Here is a 19,572-nt window from a genome sequence, read left to right on the forward strand (position 1 = left end):
CTTCTCATGAGTCTGTGGGCTTCTTTGCTCTGTTTCATCATCACTCCTTACTTCTAATCTGGAACAAAAAATAACTACTACCTCAAACATACCACCTGCACTCTGTAGCCAACCCTGTTGATCCTGGCCAGTCAACTGTCCTAATCGTATCAGTGAAGGTCCTTTCCAGAGAAAGCAGAATTTGGACCCTAAAAGGAGGTCTTCTTCATAAACCAATGGAAACAAATACGATGTTCATATGCCAAAGAAAAATAAAAGGATTTTCTCAAAAGCAGAGCTTTTGAAAAGGAAAGCCCTCATTCAGTTCCCGTGCAGGAGATGCACTGTCCAGACCTTCCCTTGCAAGCTGCGTTTGTCTAATCCCTGGCAGCCCACGTGAGCACTGTCTCTGGTTGTCCATTGCACAGCAGGCACCACCAGTGCGGCTGGCCTCAAATGAACTTACAGCACCTTTTGGGTGAATGGTGAGCACATATTTTCAAGTATGAGAAACGACATTGTGTCATAAAGCAAACGGGAGCTGGGGTGTGGCTTGGAAAGCAACCAACACAGCAGGTTCCTCCATGATGCCTGTGCATGGAGTTGCCCGCTGGAGGATGTCCCCTCCCCTTTACCCTCCAAAGAAGCAATAAAATAATCAGTTTTCTGGCTTTACATCCAGATTAGGCTGAAAAAGAACCAACAAAAGAGAGTTTTGTAAATATCTTCTGCTTCAGTCACTGCTGTGCCAGCATACTTAGCTAAAGACAGACCAATATATCAAATTAAAAAATATATAGGTGCCTGGAAATATTAATCTTGAGTATTTATCAATTGCATGACTGTTCTGGATGATGCGCAAGCCCACATGGCCCTTCAGGCCTCTCTTCCTTGATGAATGAGATTCATTGCTCATAGCTAAGTGCACAACCATCTTTTCTTGTTTTTCTTCCTCTGGGACCATCTGGTTTCTTGTATATCCTGCCAGGCTGTTGGCATCAGATTCACTGTAGTTTCCATCCAGCATCATAGTTTTTGAATGAGGTATTCCACATGTACATGGAAACTAGGAACATAAACAAGAAATATAGCTGAGCACTGGAAGAACACATTAGCAACAGAAATGATGCCTTTCTATTAACAGACAGCTTGTAAACAGTTGAGCTTGAAATTTTAGTTGAGACACTATAAGTTTCTCTTTGAACAAAAAAGTCGCTTTTTTTTTGCTTGTGTTACAAAAGGAAGAGACATGGTTTAGCTACACTGCTTGGACAAGCAGCTTCAGAAAAGATTAGAAAAATGTTTTAGCAGACATAAAAACTAACTAAAAGGTTTTGTTAGCTAGCTCTGTTCCGAGTTGCTGTCTTGAGATTCCTTATTTTGCAATCTCTGTGTTTATAAATATTCAAGGACAAGATGCAGTTTTATCTGTGGAAATGGCTTATCCAGTACATGTTATGGAAAAAAAAAAGGGCTGAGTTCTGGTTTCACAGATACATATGATTTCTTTGTAAATCTGATTTTAAACCAAGGAGAGGACCAGTTAAAAGCCTAATGTAAAATCCCAGCTCTGTTAAAGTTAATGTCAAAAATTGCATTGACTTCATCAGCACCAGCATGTATCCCACAAGTCTAAAAAAACCAATGAATACAGGTAGAATTTTGAATAGCAAATATTGTCTTCTACTGTTTAAAATCTGCAGGTTTTCTGTCCCAGCAATATGGATTACATATTTGTATGCCATGAAAATGGACTCCAAAACCTCCTTTCTGCTAGGAGTTCCAGCCTCTGATACCCCACAGACTGCTCTCCTTACCCAGTAATACTCTGCCCCCCAATTCCTTCCTCCACCAACTTTCATGTGTGGATTTTCCAAGGACTTGTTTTCAAGGATAAGTTCAACTAAAATAATTAAGTATATATGCACAGAAATGTATATATCCTGAATATTTATATATTTTTTTAAAAAAATTATATATACCTGAATATGTAATATTCAGAATTCCACTGGAAAACTCTGCACTCAAGGTTTTTTCTTCAAATTATTTAACCAACAGGTCACATTGCTTACCAAAAACCTGAAAATCAACTTAGGAATTGTTTTCTGTGTTCTAGTCATAACCAAATGATTTGGTATCAGCAGATCATGTGCAGAAAAACATGAGAAGTTTGTAGTTGAGTTTTAAAATATATTTTATACTAAGCAGGTGTACCTCAAAAAAACAAACAAACAAACAAAAAAACACCAAAAAACACCAAAAGAACAGAGGGAAGAATTGCATCAGGCTCTTTATCATCAGCTGATGACAGGTCTGGGAGACGGTGGGTGGGTGGAAGGGAAAGCGGTTAACGGCAATAAGCTAATTGCTGCAGGACCCAGCAGAGAAAGAAATTCTGCAGATTTATTCTTAGCCCCCAGGTCAAATTACAGTTCCTATTGCTTCATGTACATGTGATGACAGTCAACTCTATGGACGAGGGAGCCTAACGTACTAGAAACCCACCTCCACAGAGTCTTAAATTACGCTCATAGGCACATACATGGAGAAGTATGCTACATAATTTCACCCTGCAGCAATTTTAGTTTATGTCTACACTAGTAAATTAAACACTGCCAAAGAGCCTCCCTGGGCACGGGAACTCAGCTGACAATACTATTAGAGTGTCAGAAATGTCTCTGGCCTGAATTTTGTCCAGGCCAACAAGCACCAAAAAGTCCAAATTTCTCCCAGTGTCAAAGGCAGTAGGTGACCCATGTTACCTGTGAACTAATGTGGGAAGTTCCTAATGGGAAGAGAGAAGCTGTAAAATATGGCAATGTTCTGAGTCCGTGAGGACTGAAAAAATTTGGTCCCAAGCCTTAGTGTTCAAAAGGTGATGGTGTTTTGTTTAATTACAAAGAAGGGCTCACAGGTCTGTAGGATAATTCATGCTGGAAAGGGCCTCAGGAGGTCTCTAGTCCTATCTCCTGCTCACAGCAGGACCAGGCTGCTCAGGGCTGTATCTGGTCAGGTGTTGAAAAACTCCAAGGATGCAGGATAAGACTCTTCATAGCACATTAAAAAGTACAAGCATAAACTTGGCTGACTGTTTTTTGTGTTTGGTAATGGGGAACAACTCCACTATTACATCCATTGAATCCAGTTTCCAGCGTAAAGCTGACCGTAGAGGGAGAAAATTAATTTGGTCGGAGTAACACCGTTAGCTTAAAAATATAGAAATTGTGGCGGCTGCAGTGAAGTATCAGATTTGATACTTTCTCCTTTTGTCAGCCCCACACAGTTCCAGGTTGCAGTCTTCCCCAGTTCAGATCACACTCTCCTCTTCTCTGATGTTTCTGTGAAGACCCATGAGATCAACTGTTGTTTTTCTGGTTTTAGCAATTCAGCCTGAGGTGGAGCAGTCTAAACAGATCCAATTATACACACATGGATGTCAGTGTTTTCCCTTTTATAGACACAAACCAGTCAATATAACGACCAGATCAGCTGTAAGAAAAAAAGGAATAAATGGATGAACAAAACAAAATTTTTTCTCACCCTCTCCCGCAGTTTCCTCTCCTTCCGCTCTTGCACCGTAGTCAGGTAATTCACTGCCGCGTATTCCAGCACCGAGAGGAAGACAAACACAAAACTGACCCACAGGTAAATGTCCACAGCTTTGATGTAGGAAACACGCGGCATAGAGGCGTTCACCCCAGTGATGATCGTGGACATGGTCAGCACAGTGGTTATCCCTGGAAAGAACCAAGAGAAATAAATGTTATTGACTGATACAGTCCATAAGGCTTTTGTCTCAAGAAAAACAGAAATTATACTCTACATGATGCTGTAAAAGGTGTTAGATGTGAAATAAAATTGTGATGAGTATCTCTCCTGCCATTGCAGAACTGTTCCACTGCCTGCATTTCTGTGCGCATGGTGGGTTTAGCTTTGTGGAGCAGCCGTCATTTTGGAGCAGCAGCATTTAACTCCCTCCCTAACCTCTAGGGTTTTAACACAGTGCTTATAGTCCGTTCTGCTAAGGCCAGTGGTGACAAGGACTCCTGTTTCCAAGCTGTACCACTCTGTGTTACAGGCACTGCCAGGAAGCAACCTGGCATTGACTTTTGGTCACAGCTAAAGAGGATCACTGATCTTAAAAAGGATGTGCAATAATGCTAAAATGTTTTGCATGAAACCATGCAAAAGAAGAGCATTACGTTTTTACCTCAAGGACTGTTTGTCCACAGTTCAGGCTGTGGGAATCAAAAAGTTTTGAACAACAACCGTTGTATTATATAGAGAGATATGTGCATGTGTATGTGTTCATAAACATATATGTATGTATGTTTATATACATATATGTGTGTGTGAATATGTGTATATATATACACATGTGTATTTGTATATATATTTAGACAGCTATAGATAAAGTCCTGCAAAATAGTATAAGTTTTGGATCGTCATGGAGAGAAAAGTATTTACAAGTTCCCAAAGCCACTTAAATAGAGAAAACAGAGCCAAAAAGAATTTATAGCTACTTCAGACTGTAGGGGTGAGCAGTCAGTGCTGGGCTTTGTGCCCCCAGCCCCAGCATCCCTGTGGGGGGCTGCCCCGGCCCCCTCACAGGGATGCTGGGGCTGGGGGCACAAAGCCCAGCACTGACTGCTCACCCCTACATCAGACATTTCAAAACAGTGACCACGGTAAACACAGCTACTGTTGTTCACTTTTCATCAGGATCTAATTTTTCTTTAAATAATATCCACTGAACACATTTCTTTCAATGGAGCAGACTCTCAACTGCCTTTTCACATATGTTTGCTGCAGTGCATAGCTTTCTAAGTGAGACATACTCATGGGCTAAAATACTGTTTTTACACTTTTAGTATTGGAAGCCTTACATATTAAAATTCAGAGATTTTTCCTGTTACATTTTTGCCTTCCTCTAACCTATGCATGGAGTGATAAACAAATCGTCTCTTTTTATGCTCAGCTGAAAGAATTTCCTCCAGTCCTGACGCAGACAAAGCTCCTCCTGATGGGTTTTAGTTGTCCAGAGAGGCGCTGGATTTTCAAGCAGCTCCTTCTTCGCTTTCCCACTCCTTCAAATGAATTGGATCCTCAGTGCCAGGCATCCTTGGGAGAGGAGAAACCCAACTCCACCTCACCTCAGGGCTGGTGGCCTCTCATCCTCAGCACTGCAGATGTGAGAGGAAAGCCACGTTCCCTTCACTGCCCAGCTGTGGTCTGATGTCACAGAGATGCCCTGAGTGTCCCCAGATGGAGGGACACCTGCGTCTGCAGAAGCTGAGAGGACTAGATCCCTTGCTGCTTTTCTTTCCCAGCTTTGTGAAGATGCGCCACATTGGCGATCTCCAGGCAGCCTGGAGAGAAACGCCGGCCACAGCACCAGTGCCGGCTGGTTGGGAAGACACATACCTGGGCTGGGACACCCGCTGTGGCAGCTGGGACGTGGCAGGATCCTGCTCATGAAAGGCATTCACGAAAATTGTAACAGAAGCCTTTAACTCCCTGTAGGTGTCTAAACTCCGGTGAAACTCTACCCTCACCAATGGCAATGTGTGTCTCAGAACTGCAGGACTGGACAACAGGGAAAAATCTTGATTCATTGACTTATAAATACTGAAACCTCTCTTCTCTGCCCAACTTTATTTTTAAAACCACAGCCCTTTCTGTCCTGAGCTAAGTGTAGATCAGGAGGACTGCTTAGCGATGAAGGACTTAAGGCAAACTGCAAGTTTTACATTATATTAATCATCAGATAAAACAAACATTTGCTTGCCCAATATATTTAACCATCAAAACGAACAGTTCCCTTTCCTGCCAAAACTTTCACATGCAAAGATTTTCACGCAGTCATGGCTTGTTGCAGTTGTTCTCACCCAACGAGACTCTGGCAGGAACTGCTCGGCGATCGATCCAGAAGGACACCCAGGACAACATGACCATGAGGGTGGCGGGGAAGTAGGTTTGGAGCAAGAAGAAGAAGATGTGTCGGCGTAAAGTGAAGTTTATATAGAGGCGGTTGTACCAACCTTTGAGAGAGGAGGAAAGCCAGAATCAGTGAGAACAGCCTGGATGGTAGGCATAGAGAGACAAGATCTTTTTTTTTATCTTGTATTTCTAAAGGGTAGTGAAAAGAGAAACTGATCTTTCAAAACATGTATTGTCCAGACTGTGGAGACTACATTTCAGTGACATATAACGTCACATTAATGTAGTTAATACAGCATTAGGTTTAGCAATAGCATTAAATCAGAAAAAGCCAGTACCCGTGCTACTGTAGAAAGCCAGTCTTGATGTAGTGTGGAATTTTTGTATCAAAAACTGAGACAAAGAAATCTTTTCATCAGTTTTCAGAGATTCATTCCCATTTTTCCAATACAGCATCAGATCTTCATCAGTGTAAGCATCTTAGGGAAAGAAGAAGAATGATGTGATGTGACTTTAGCTTGGAGGGGAAACAAACGTTAATAGATCCAGTCAAAATTAACAAACACAAAGGCATCTTTGGCATGAAGTAATGCCACAAATAAGTTTGCTAACACCAGTGAGTTAAAAAGATCTTGCCATATGACATACCATGACAACAACAACAACAACAACCAAAATCCAGGTCATCCTGATTTGGGGAAACACATCTTCACACTGATGAAATGACAGCTAGAATGGTACTTTTCTGAGCATCACATATCAAAAATCATAGACAAAGTATTGCTAACTGATAAGAATAACTCAGGAAATAGTTCTTCCTTAGAGGAAGGAGGAAACACAGACTCCTCGAACTATCTTAGAAAGATAAAAGCAAAAGTGGCAGGTGTGATTTGAAGCAAAAGTCTAGAAATATTTGAAGGCTGTAAATGAAAAAAAAAAATAGTCCACTAAGCAGCAGGAATGGGGAATGAAAAAGGGGTTATCAAGATGGTCAGGGGGCTGGAGCACATGGCGTAAGACAAGAGGCTGGGGGAGCTGGGTTTGTTTGGCTGGCAGAAGAGCAGTCTGTGGTGGGGTCCAACTGCTGCCCTGCTGGGGGTCATAGAGAAGATGGCAGCAGGCTTTTCTCACACTCTGCTCCAAGATGCAGAGCAAAAGGACAAGAGGCAAGGGATGCAAGTTACCACAAAGGATTTTTTCCGAGCATGTAAAAGGAAATTTTTTCAGGATGAGGGCAGTCAAACATTTGAACAGGTTACACAGAAAAGTTGTGGAGCCTCCATTACCTTGGAGATGTTCAAAACCCAACTGGACACAGCCCTGAGCAACCCACTACAAAGTTCTCCGTGCTCTGAGCAGGGTATTGGAGCAGCTGAGCTCAAGATCAACATAAATTACCCTGCGATTTTGTGATTGTGTTATTTGTAGAGGAAAATTTCAGTTAAACAGCTGGGAGGACCTCAAAACAACTGGATATTAGTCTGGACAAAGTTCACAGAACAGCCACAAAAATCTTACTGTTCACATCACTTTCTCCACAGAACAACTCCTTCCCAAAGAAACTGAGTCCAGGTCACAGTGTTTGCAGATTCAGGATTATATCATACATAAACCACATTAGTGATGAAATTTAGATAAAATCAGTGATCATTACAACCAACTTTTTATTGTGACACTTGAAAGCACCACCTTCCAGTCAGAAGCAATGAACAGAGCAAAACTTCTCCCCCCCAGATTTCTCATCAGCAAGCTGCTGAGAACCAGGATATGTTGAACACTTCTGTTGGTGTTTTTTTTGAAAGTGCCATCCACTAAAATTCATACAAGCATGCTTTCCTTGCAAATTCCCCTGTACTGCAGCAGAAGGGCTAGATATACAACACAGTAAGTCAATAGAAAGACTCTTAGTAACTCTGATGAACTATTTTTTCTGGCTCTAAAATAGACTGTATTCTGAAATGTGTCCAGTCTATGTGCATGCAGCCAGCCAGGGAGCACGTCTACCTAGAAACACAGATACAACGTACAGCTTTCCAGCTCCAGAGAACACGTCTGAGAGTCCAGGGGGAAGCGGCTGAAGTCCATGTTGCACATTGCTGTCACTGTGATCCTAGAAGTCAAAAAATGAGAAAGGTTGGTTTCTATGAGGAGCAACAAAGGGACAACATTATCATAAATAAATCATTCTGCAGCTTTAGAGCCAGCAATTATGCATAATGTTAGCACTAAATCCCCAGGAAAATGGCTACCAATTCTCCAAGTCCAAGTGAGATGGATTATACACAGAAACTCCAAAGGAAGCTGTCATTTCAATATCTATCAAGGAACTAAAGCACTATATTGTACATTACAGTAATACTAATGTCAGCACAAATACTTCCACTGTGTTTTATATCTGACTATTCCCCTACAAGGCAACAACATAAAATAACCTCACCGTTTACATTCAAAGGTTCTCTTATGTCCAGTTTGATTAAGGTTTCCTCGTTTTCCCCATAGCTCTTTTCCCTCCATAGTCACCCCCAAAATGACACAAGCCTGAGGGACATGACCATCTTTATCACAAGCCACAAAATTCCTCCTGTATATATATTATTAAGGCAAACCCAGTTTATTTCAGTCCTTGATCAAACTCTTTTAATCTGGGGGGTGTATTTCTAGGGCAGAGGGTATAAAAATGGGTGCAGCTGTTTTTCAACAGGTGAGATTTACCTAAGTTCGTGTCTTAGCTAAAGAGCTCCAGCAATCACAGCTCCCATTTTTAAGCGAGTCCAGTTGTGCACAACATTGCATAACAAGTTTTCCAGTGGGTCAGTGAACTTTCTCTTGTGGACAGATTTGCAGTGGAGCTCCCGATTTAGTAGGAGCAAATCAGCTGTGAGTCATCGTTTCGGAGGCCGACTTACGTTGGCTGTGACCATTATCTAGATTCATTGCAGATGTTGATAAAGAACTTTTCTTCTGTTCAAGGGATTGTGATCCAAATCCTACACTGACCTATGCACTCATCACCCCTGAAAAGCACATGCTGTTCATTTTGACTATAAAACTAGAGCAAAATTTTGCCATATGAGCAAAACTTAGAGAAGCTTTTGGGGGATATGCTCCAGAAGCTATACTGTAGCAGTGACCTGCCCTAGTTGTGTGTAGCACTTAAGCATTTTATAACTCAAGTCTCATTACAATGTGTTATTTTCTTTCCTCTGGGTCACCTAAACCGTGGCACAACCTGTGGTCATGAACATTTTGTTAGTCAGGGACAGCACAGAAACTCAGCTCATCAATAAGATAGTCCTCAATTAGAGTGCAGTGTTCAAGTGATCTTGAAAGCCCAAGGCCCAAATGAGGAATGAAATATCCCTCAGCCCAGTGCCAACCCCATGCAGACATCTCAAGACACCTGAAGGTATTTCCAGTGTCACTGGACGCCCATGCTTGGTCAGCTGGATCATGTTCTGAGTGTCCTAAACACCACCAGGACCAAATGCCATGCAGATTCTCATTCTCTGTGGATTTTACGTATCAAATCATCCATTTAACTCCTGTGCTGTCAGCTGTGGTTAACTCTCACATCCTTCTCTCTTGTAGGTAACATTAGAAAGTCACATCACCTCCTCGACAGCTCACAGAAAATTTTGAAAGTAAATACTCTGCATGTAGGCAAATGAGCAGATCTGAACAGAGGCAATGTTTGCCATTAAAAATACTTGCTCCTTCATTTTTGTTGTTGAGCACTACTAACAAGTGGCGTGCTGCTGGCTTTAGTGCGTGAGAACTGCAGGGTATGAGCAATGGAAACAGATATTCAGTTACACCAAGCAACAACTGTGGAGAAGGTCCCTACCCTCCTCCTCCTCTTCTCCCCTCGCTGCTGACCCAAGCTTATGCCTAACCTCCTTCTTCATTTTTCTTTCTCCTTCTTGTCTCTCCTGCTGCGTGGCACCTTCATCCTCATCTGGTTCTAATAAAATACACAGTGTCTTTAGGTGCTTAGTTAAGGTGTGGCTAATCAGACCTTTCATGCAATAAATGGATTTATTAAATGGGTTCAGAACAGGGAAAGTGTTCCTAAGTGTTTGGTCAAGATGGGATTTTCATCATTAGGACCAGGCAAAATGAAGTGACCATATAGTGCATACTCTTTTTCTTACACACACACACACACACATTTCTTTGTGGTTTTAATAATTTGTCCAGGGTTTTTTTTAAATAAATTCAGTAGGATTATATTTAGACTATGAAACCAGTGAACTTTATTGCCCCCTGGTTCAGTGGGATATTATCCTACTTGGGACAATATTGCCCACTATGCTCATTCTTCAAAGAGAAATAGCCTCCTGAATCAAACTTTATAGAAAGCCTTTCCTAGTTTTTAAGAATTACTTTACCATAGCTGAAGTAAGTAAGTTCCAGAAAGATCCTAGAACAGAAATCCTTGGCTGCAAAGCATTCAAAGGTAACTGTACACTGAGAGCATGTTTTCTGTCCTAGGGAAATGTCCTTTTGTCTGGGCTCTCGAGCTTTTCTCCTCCGGCAGTGTATTTTTCTCTGCATCTCTTTTTGCATTCTTCTGAAGGAAATTAAAACTGCTGGGATGCTGATGTGAGCAGCCATAAAGGTGGCCTTGTTAGAAGGGGGAAATTACTGAGCAAAAGAAAATGTCTGCTTGAAAATATTGACAGAGAAAGGCCTGCCAGCCTAGGAACCAGACACGTCTTTGAGAAGTGCAGCTGGATTTTTTGGAGTGCAGACAGGGTACCTAGAAACTGGACACATCCTGAGATACCATCGATAAGTGCAAAAAAAAAAGGGGGGGATTGTAAAGGCAATTGATTGTCTGAAAAGGTGGAAAACAGTCTGGAAAATAAAAATTGGCCTGAAAGAATAGGAAACATCATCATCTATTGGCTGTCGCAGATGAAAAATAGAAATTAAGAGCACCTATTGGCTGCTCAGAGTGTCCTACACCTTCTTATATCTCTGTCATATAAGGAAGACATAATTTTTATCCAAAATGGAGCATCTTTCTCTGAGGACTTCCCATGCTGCACATACTTTTCCATTCCTAAACAGGTTGAATTCACTGCATGAACTTTCTAACAGCTCTTGGACTGGGGATGCCCGGCTGACTCCAGACCCTGTGACGCAGAGCATCTCTGAAGTGAGACTCTCTCTGTTGTCTCATTCGTCCCTGTCTGGGCTCACTTCTGCGGTTGTTGTGGTTTGTCCTCCCACCCAGGGGATGATTTGGCTTACTTGATGATGATATCACTTGATACCAGTATTATACACCTATACAAGCAATCTAACATAAGTATGCCTGCTGTTATATTGTTGATGAGATGCTCCACTAATGGTAAGTTTGTATTAACCTCTAACAGTATATACCTCGTTAGTTATTGCTGTTATTTTCTGTTGCTACACAATTGATTGATACTATATTATGGATCACTGATAGTCATTTGTAATAGCACGATTGATACATATATTCACTTTATTAATCATACATATACTTGCTAGTGGTGATTTTGTGGTAGTTTACTTGCTCATGGTGATTTTTGTGGTATTTTTGGTAATCTGTAATAAGGTAGAGAAGTTTAGAGGATTAAACGTCTCTGTCCTTGTGTATTACAGAATCCTGCAAACCCATGGTCACAATCTGTGTACACCCGCAGGCCGGGTAACCCTTCAGGTCATGACAGACATATCTCAGGATTCTTCCAGCCAACAAGTCTGCTAGGGACTATAGGATGTCTTTAATACTAAACATTTCAGCTTCAATAAACTTAAACCTTTACATCAACATGGCACCACCACCAAAAAAAAAAAAGTTTTTCTAGACAAACAGGAAGCAAAATAGGATAATTATAGAGGTCACCATCTGGTATATCAGCAGCTTCCAGTTTAATCACACACTGACCCTGGGACCAACATCCCCGCTCGACTAAGCCCTCCTCTGACTGCAAAGAGTTAGGGGAATGCTTCCCCTGGGAGGAGATTATCCTGTTATTGCCCACAGCATGGTTTCTCGCAGCTTCCTGCAAAGCATTCTGTACTGGACGTGCTGGAAACAGGGCTCTGCATCAGCGGTGGGAGTAGTAGGGCTGGCAGTAGCAGTCCTGGTGGTCACCAAAGCCATGCCGGGAGCAAAATTGCCAGTGAAGCCCCAGGGGATGCTCAGGAGCAGTAAGGCTGCACGGTTACCTCATGCTGTAGAGGACATGACCGTCGGGGAACACTCGCAGCATGATGTTGTCCGTGGTGGTATCGTGAATGAAGGACCTTTTGGAATGCACGAAGAAGACATCGGGGACCCAGATCTTCTTTACCAGCCTGCCGTCGAAGGTCATGCTCTTGTTGGTGGTGCTGGGAAATGAGAGACGCTCATCCTTCCAGTAGTGCCTTAAGTACAGAGTCATAGTGAAATCCTTCACAAAAAAGGAAGAGAACCAGAGAGAGGTCTGTCAGTGTTGCTCTCTACACCTAGGAAACACCAGAAAGAAAACTCACTCCTGCCAGGTAGATGAAATCCCTCCCCTCTCAACTCCTGTTTCTGTCCTGGACCAGTGCTCTCTGTGAATAGATTTTCCTGACAAAATAATTTCAGCCAAAACAAAACATAAAAAGCCAATCAATGTAGTACAGTACCCACTAATGTTCAGACCCCAAAGGGATATAAATATGCCTCAAGAGGAGCACCACCCTGCAGAAATGATTCTTCAATCCTGGCAAAATTATCTCAAAGGACTATGGTATCTGTAGCATGTTCAAGAGGAAAAACTTTCAAAATTAGCTTAGTGGTCAGGCTAAACACTAAGAAATTTATCCCCCAAAGAACTAAATTGTTGCAAACAGCAACGAAGTGATGGAACTGTTTTTCCTACCATACAAGTGTATAAATAAAGCTCTCTTTTAAGCTCGTTGAGGGAGCAGGAGCTTCAGTCACACAAAGGAAAACATCTGTTTGTTGATCCCAACCTGGCAGCTGCTGCTTTCAGAGCTGAATCTACTCTCTCATGCTGAGAGATCAAATACAGTTGTTTTCTTTATATTCCCAATTAAGCGAGCGGTTATGGGAGCTGCAGCCGCCAAGCCTGGGCAGGCAGCGACACAGGCTGGGATCTCTTCCTAACCACGCGGCAACTGTTTTCTAAAACCACCACCTCATTTTGCTTTGCTGACGACAAACCGCCAGTTAACCTGACTCACCGTTTCAAAGGGCTGCCTGGCAACAGTCTCGCGTTACCAGCAGGTTTTTCATTAAGTTGTGGAAGAAGTCTCCAGTGCCAGCCCTCACCTTGCTGGCTGGACACCTCCCTCCCTGGTCATGGCAGAGACTTGCCAGAGGGACGCTTCTGCTCACCCCCCTGCAGGTCTCCACCTTGGCAGACTGGTCCCAGCCTCCATCCCCGCTCCCCCCAGGGATGCTCCCAGCTCCTGTTCCCTACTGGCCACCAGCCACCTTCCCCTTACAGCAATAGTCCCAAAGAAACACTTCCAGGCTGCGGCTGCGAAATGCCTCTGTACAGCTCCATCATCAGAGCACAGGGGGACAGGGACCGATGTGGCGTCAGCCAGGCACCCTCGGCACGACTGAGAGCCACTAGGGAGGAGGGGGAGATCCTGCCTGCAGGGACAGCGCGGGAAGGGCCACACCACTTTCCAGGCCACCAATTTCCCTGTCCCACCGGACAGGAGCCCTCTCCTCTCTCACCTCCAGCTCCCTTCTCTCTCCTAACAGGCCTCCAATGGCCAACACACAGGGCACCAAACAGAGCTGCAAACGTGAAGCCAAAGTGGCAGCTGATGACAGCTTCTAAGTATACAATCCAACTTATGGATGTTCTCTCGTAGCGTGAGTCAGATGAGACGGTTTGCAATCACTGACAGCTTGTTCCTTTCTGACCAGCACACATGCTAGTTACAAGCCCAGAAAAGGAGTTTATTTCAGCACTCATGAGTAGGAAAATCCCTTAGGAAAGAAGTTTTACAACAAACTGAGAGAACAATAGTACCTGCTGGAGGCATAGCAAATGCACACACACAAGTTCCTCACTTCTGGCAGCACTTTTCATGTTCATGCCACGCTCCAGGCAGCCTCAAGAGCATGCCCTGCCAGTGCACACAGCAGCAGCCCATCCATGCCGACCGGCCAGGCACCAGTTTTAAAACCACGTGCTTTAAACAGCCCCTGGCTGCTGCCATTAACGCACACTGTCTTGCTGGTACAGTGGGTTGCGGCTGGTGATGCTTCCGTCTGGTGCCTCGTCGGGGCACCGGGTGCCTGCTCAAGCAATGATAGGCAAAGACTGCCCAGCCGAGGGTACCTGATTTCTAGGGCCACTAACCCTTCAGAGTGGTTTGAAACAAGCCCTGCCTGCAGCTCTGCCCTGCCTGCAGCTCTGCCCTGCCTGCAACGGGGAGACGAGGAGGGCACCCTGCTGCAGGCACAGCCAGCCCGGGTGCCCTGGCCGTGCAGAGAGCTTACTGCCCGCCCTCCTCTCGCAAACACCTATGCTGGGAAAAACTGCTGGAAAAACAAACCAGCGTAACCCAGACTGACCTAGGAGACCATTCTTCTACCCCAAATACAAGTCAGCAACTGCTGTGGAAAGCACTTGTCCTGTGGTGGGAAAATAGAACTGCGGAGCTATCAACAGCAAGGGGAGAGAACTGACCTCAAAGCTTTCTGATGGGCAAGATTTTTGTTGAAATCAGATGCTCCTGACAGAAAGCACTGCCAGTTATTTACTTGCACTAATCAGGTCTCTTTGCTGCTCTGACATTATCTTGATATATTGGAGCCTCAAGTCTCCTTGCGATGGCCATTTCCTGCACCGACAGCTCCCTCCCACGCGCTTCATTGCATCCCCCCAAACCCTCTCTTTCAATATCCAGGCAGGCAAGCTCCCTTGTTTTAATGAAGATGTAATTGCACCACAGTAAAAACCAATCAACCTAAAGCTCTTCCTTTCAGTCTTCAGGCAGAAGGAGGAAGGAAGCAAGAAGTTTCCTCTTATCCTCTATGTTCCCCTTTCCACTTCTCTTTCCAGTATTTTTATTCCATTTCCCATATTAGGAAAAAAAAAACCCAAACAGGAGAATGCGTGCGAACACTCCTTTTGCTGGCAACACCTTGAAACCTGTTGAGGGTTAACAATTGCATGTATTTCTTCCTCTTTTTTAATTAATAAAAAAAATAAAGATACTAAATCACAGTTGAACTTGGTGCAAATTTCCTGAACAGCATCATCAGTGACTGAAGGACTATTCCCCCACACCAAATTCCACTTTGGCAAAGGCAGTTCAGGCTCCCCCTGGCAGTTCCCACTCATGCACCTCAGTCACGTTACTCCCAGTGATGAAGATGCAGGAGCAGCTCCTTCTCATTTACATTGCCAACTTAATTTTCTAATGTGCCTCCCAGAATCATGCATTTCAAACAAATGGACTTAATGATTCCCTAAGGAAGAAAACCCTTGCAGTAAGCATGGCTTATATGAACTTCACTACGTACCTTCAAACCTTCGTATGCAGCTGTTTATAATTTTGGTTGTGATAGATACTTCATAGCACTGATTATTCTCCCATTTAAGATCCCTTTTTCCTTTATACTTCTAATCTTTATCTGAAGATACAGAGATAAGCCTTTCATCACCTGGTTTTTTCAAGTCTTTAGTCCTGAGTACAAGCCTCTTTGAATTTGCCAAACACTGCCATTACTTTCATCTGACCAATAATTTGAAATCTATAGGTTTCAAGTAGGAGGGACTTTTTATGACTAGGAATAATTGAGGCTTAAAAGAGGATTACGTACCATGTCAACCTCAGAAATACTGTCCAAGCTTTCAACTTGCACATCCACCCCAACAGGAATTGCAGGGCCTGTAGGAGAATGAGATTTAGATATGTAAATTACTGTTCTTTTATATCATCTGCATTTAATTAGCACTATAAGGTAACATGCAAAACATTTCTGAGCTTATGTTATACTTTTCTGTCCTTGATTCTTCACGAGAGGGCCGGGGGAAGAATCAGTGAATAACCATGTAAGGCCCCTTTTGAAACACTGAATTATCTTCCCCTTGGCATGCGCTATGATGGTGACACTGCCCAGCTAATCCAGAGCTTGGATAAAACATTTGTGTATGTTTTTAAAAGCTGAGCCATCCCATCATAAATTTTAGGCCTTTATGAACAAATTTGGCCCCAAGAACAGGGGATTGAGAAGAAGAAACTGCAAGCAATGAGCTTTTCCTTGTGGGTTTCTCATTTCTTATCAACAAGACAAGCTACATTAAACTCTCAAGAGCCCATCACCATTTTCATTCATACAATTCATTGATGATGTTAGTAGTTTTCGACAGCAGTTTTAAAATTAGCAACCAGAGAATTCACAAAGAGTAAATAAGCGGACAACATCCCATAACAAATGCATACTGCTCTATTACTAGAAAGCCTGTATCAAAATTTCACCGTAGACTGCTGCTTATTAATGACCAGGACCTCCTCAGCTGATTCCAAAGTTCCCCACAGCATGTCCTCACGCAGCCTTTTCCCTTGCTGGTGCGCTGAGGAGGTCAGCGCCTACAGCGACGCACACACCAAGCACAGCCCACCAGGGCAGGTGAGCGGGAACTGCTGAGGAACGGTCCAAGAGGATCAGCGGTTGCCTTGAGCTCTCAGCGTGTGGCAGCGGGTCTCGCAGGGCTCAGGCTGGTGTGGGTATCCAGAGCGTGTCTCCAGCCTGGGCACCGTCAGCCAGACAGACCGTGGGGAAGGAAGTAGCAGCTCTGCAGACAAGGCTGGGACTTGCCCAGCAGAAATGAATTTTCCAAGGACCATAGTGGCCTCCATGAAGGTTTGCAAAGATTTTTAGCACCTAGATTTTGAACCTGATTAGCAGTTCTATGGTATTTAAGAGGCACCACAATCGCTTGGTAGATCCACACCCGTATTTGCGCAGTGCCATGCACAGCAGGGCCTGCTGCATGCATGTGTTTAGCTACAGTAGCATCTTCCTCAAGACCACATCCAAGATCTGAATATGCTGTAAGCCTAACAAGACAGCAGAAATGTTTTGAGAAAGCAGTGCACATTTGCAAGCTGCCACCCATCCTGCCCCGGTACCTGCAGCAGCACACAGACTCCCACGCATCTTCAGGGCTTTTGAACACAGCTGCCCTGGTCTCAGCTGGGACAGAGTTAATTTTCTTTCTAGTAGCTGGTATAGTGCTATGGTTTTGAGTTAGGTGTGAGAATAACATTGATAACACACTGATGTTTTCAGTTGTTGCTAAGTAGTGTTTAGACTAAGTGAAGGATTTTTCAGCTTCTCATGCCCAGCCAGCAAGAAGGCTGGAGGGGCTCAAGGAGTTGGGAGGGGACACAGCCAGGCCAGCTGACCCAAACTGGCCAAAGGGGCATTCCATACCATAAGATGTCATACCCAGTATTTAAACTGGGGGAGGGCTGGCTGGGGGGCACTGCTCAGAGACTGACTGGGCGTCCATCAGCAAGTGGTGAGCAATTGCACTGTGCATCACTTGTTTTGTACATTTTAATTCTTTTATTATTACCATATTGTTGTTGTTATCATTATTATTATTTTCTTCCTTTTCTGGCCTACTAAACTGTCATTATCTCAACCCATGAGTTTTACTTTTTTTTTTTTTTATTCTCTCCCCCATCCCACTGGGTGGGGGGAATAAGCAAGCGGCTGTATGGTGCTTAGTTAGTGGCTGGGCTTAAAGCATGACAACAGCATTATGTTTGCCTCTGCTGGAGGAGTGTGGTGGGTTGACCCTGGTTGGGTGCCAGGTGCCCACCAAAAGCCACTTTAATCACTCCCCTCCTCAGCTGGACAGGGGAGAGAAAATATAACGAGACGTTCATGGGTCAGGATAAGGACAGGCAGAGATCACAGAGATCACAGGCAAAACAGACTCAACTTGGGGAAATTCATTTAATTTATTACCAATCAAATCAGATTAGGGTAATGAGAAATAAAACCAAATCTTAAAACTCCTCCCCCCCACCCTCCCTTCTTCCCAGGCTCAAATTCACTCTTGATCACTCTACCTCCTCCCTACTCCACTCCCAATTTTCTCTACCTCCTCCCTCTCAGCAGCACAGGGGGATGGAGAATGGGGGTTGGGGTCAGTTTGTCACACGTTCTCTCTGTCCTGCCAGCAAACCTGCTCCAGCGTGGGCTCCTCTCTCCACGGGGCCACAGGTCCTGCCAGGAGCCTGCTCCAGCTTGGGCTTCCCACAGGGTCACAGCCTCCTTCGGGAATCCCCCTGCTCCGGCGTGGGGTCCTCTCTCCCCGGGCTGCAGTTGGAGATCTGCTCCCCCGTGGACCTGCCTGGACAGCAGGGGGACAGCCTGCCTCACCGTGGTCTTCATCCCCACGGGCTGCAGGGGAATCTCTGCTCCAGCGCCTGGAGCACCTCCTGCCCTCCTGCACTGACCTGGGGGGCTGCAGGGCTGGTGCTCTCACATCTTCTCGCTCCTCTCCCTGGCTGAAGTTCCTGCTGCGCAGGGCTTTTTCCCCCTCTCTAAATCCGTTCTCCCAGAGGCACTACCACCATCACTGATGGGCTCAGCCTCAGCCACCAGCAGGTCCGTCTCGGAGCCGGCTGGCATTGGCTCTGTCAGACGTAGGGGAAGCTTCCAGCAGCTTTTCACAGAAGCCACCCCTGTAATCCCCCCACTACCAAAACCTTGCCACGCAAACCCAATACAAGGAGAAAGAATCACCAACTCAGCTTCGGTAGGGAAAGGGTAATCACAAAGCCCATGAGACAAGCTGATTACTGCAACTGGCCCTGATACAGATTTTACTAGGGCTTTGATAAGCCAGCCTCACCGAATTACCGCAGAGCATGCTGACGGTGACACCGTCCCCCTTCCACATGCACGGTTCTGGGCAGTTGCGCCTGCGCCGTCCATCAGCAGCTGTGCTGGGTACCGACACCCTGAAGCAAGCCCTGTGGAGCAGGACCAGACTCCTCAGCACCACCAATTCCAATTTAAGTGACTGTTGCCCCCAGCAGTGAAGCTGTAACGTGGCCAACCCAGCACTTTTAGATGACTCCTAGATGCTAACAAACACCTACACGTCACATTCAGACACACAGCCATGCACTTCATGCTTTAAAAGAATGCCAGCAAACATTTGCTCACTACTATTCGTGTCTTGGTGGTGTCTGTTCAAGCTGAAGGGTGTTTGCCACAAAGATTCACTTGGGGTGAAATTCCAGTTAATCAGCACTGGCATGTTTCTCAGGAGCCCAGAGACTTCAGTAAGATTTTTCACCCAAATGACACAAGCCCATCTTGCTCCCTTTCCCGGCTCCCTTTCAGTTGTTTATGTACTATAAGGAGTCACAGGAGGCCAAGGAAATTCTCACCCTGTTGGCATTCCGCTCCCCTTCTCCCAGGCATTTCCCAAAACAGGAAAACCCACAAAGGCCCAGTCTGCACCTGCCGATGAAACGCAGACGTGCTGTCACAACCGCATCCAGCAGCGGGGCCGAGAAGTGCTGAAGACTTTTTTTCTCTTGTACACAGGTCTTCGTAACACAGGCGTGCTCATTGAGCAGGCGAGAAGAGTCCTCAGCCTCCTGAATTACACAGGGAATGACTTTCAG

At 44.6% G+C, this 19,572-nt stretch overlaps 1 protein-coding gene across 1 annotated transcript in view; it reads right to left on the minus strand.

Moving 5' to 3' along the window:
• Positions 1–736: 736 nt before the first annotated feature.
• The window catches only part of GABRR2 (gamma-aminobutyric acid type A receptor subunit rho2), a 39,423-nt gene continuing 20,587 nt past the window's right edge, over positions 737–19,572 (minus strand). Inside the window, exons 3-9 of the mRNA XM_075046365.1 lie at positions 15,737–15,804; positions 12,124–12,347; positions 7,947–8,029; positions 6,258–6,398; positions 5,868–6,020; positions 3,520–3,716; positions 737–1,045 (exon numbers count right to left, since the gene is read on the minus strand). Of these exons, the coding sequence (XP_074902466.1) occupies positions 737–1,045; positions 3,520–3,716; positions 5,868–6,020; positions 6,258–6,398; positions 7,947–8,029; positions 12,124–12,347; positions 15,737–15,804 (1,175 nt within the window). The remainder of the gene's footprint in view (positions 1,046–3,519; positions 3,717–5,867; positions 6,021–6,257; positions 6,399–7,946; positions 8,030–12,123; positions 12,348–15,736; positions 15,805–19,572) is intronic.

This window comes from Buteo buteo, chromosome 15 (assembly GCF_964188355.1).
Source record: "Buteo buteo chromosome 15, bButBut1.hap1.1, whole genome shotgun sequence".
Lineage (NCBI taxonomy): Eukaryota > Metazoa > Chordata > Aves > Accipitriformes > Accipitridae > Buteo > Buteo buteo.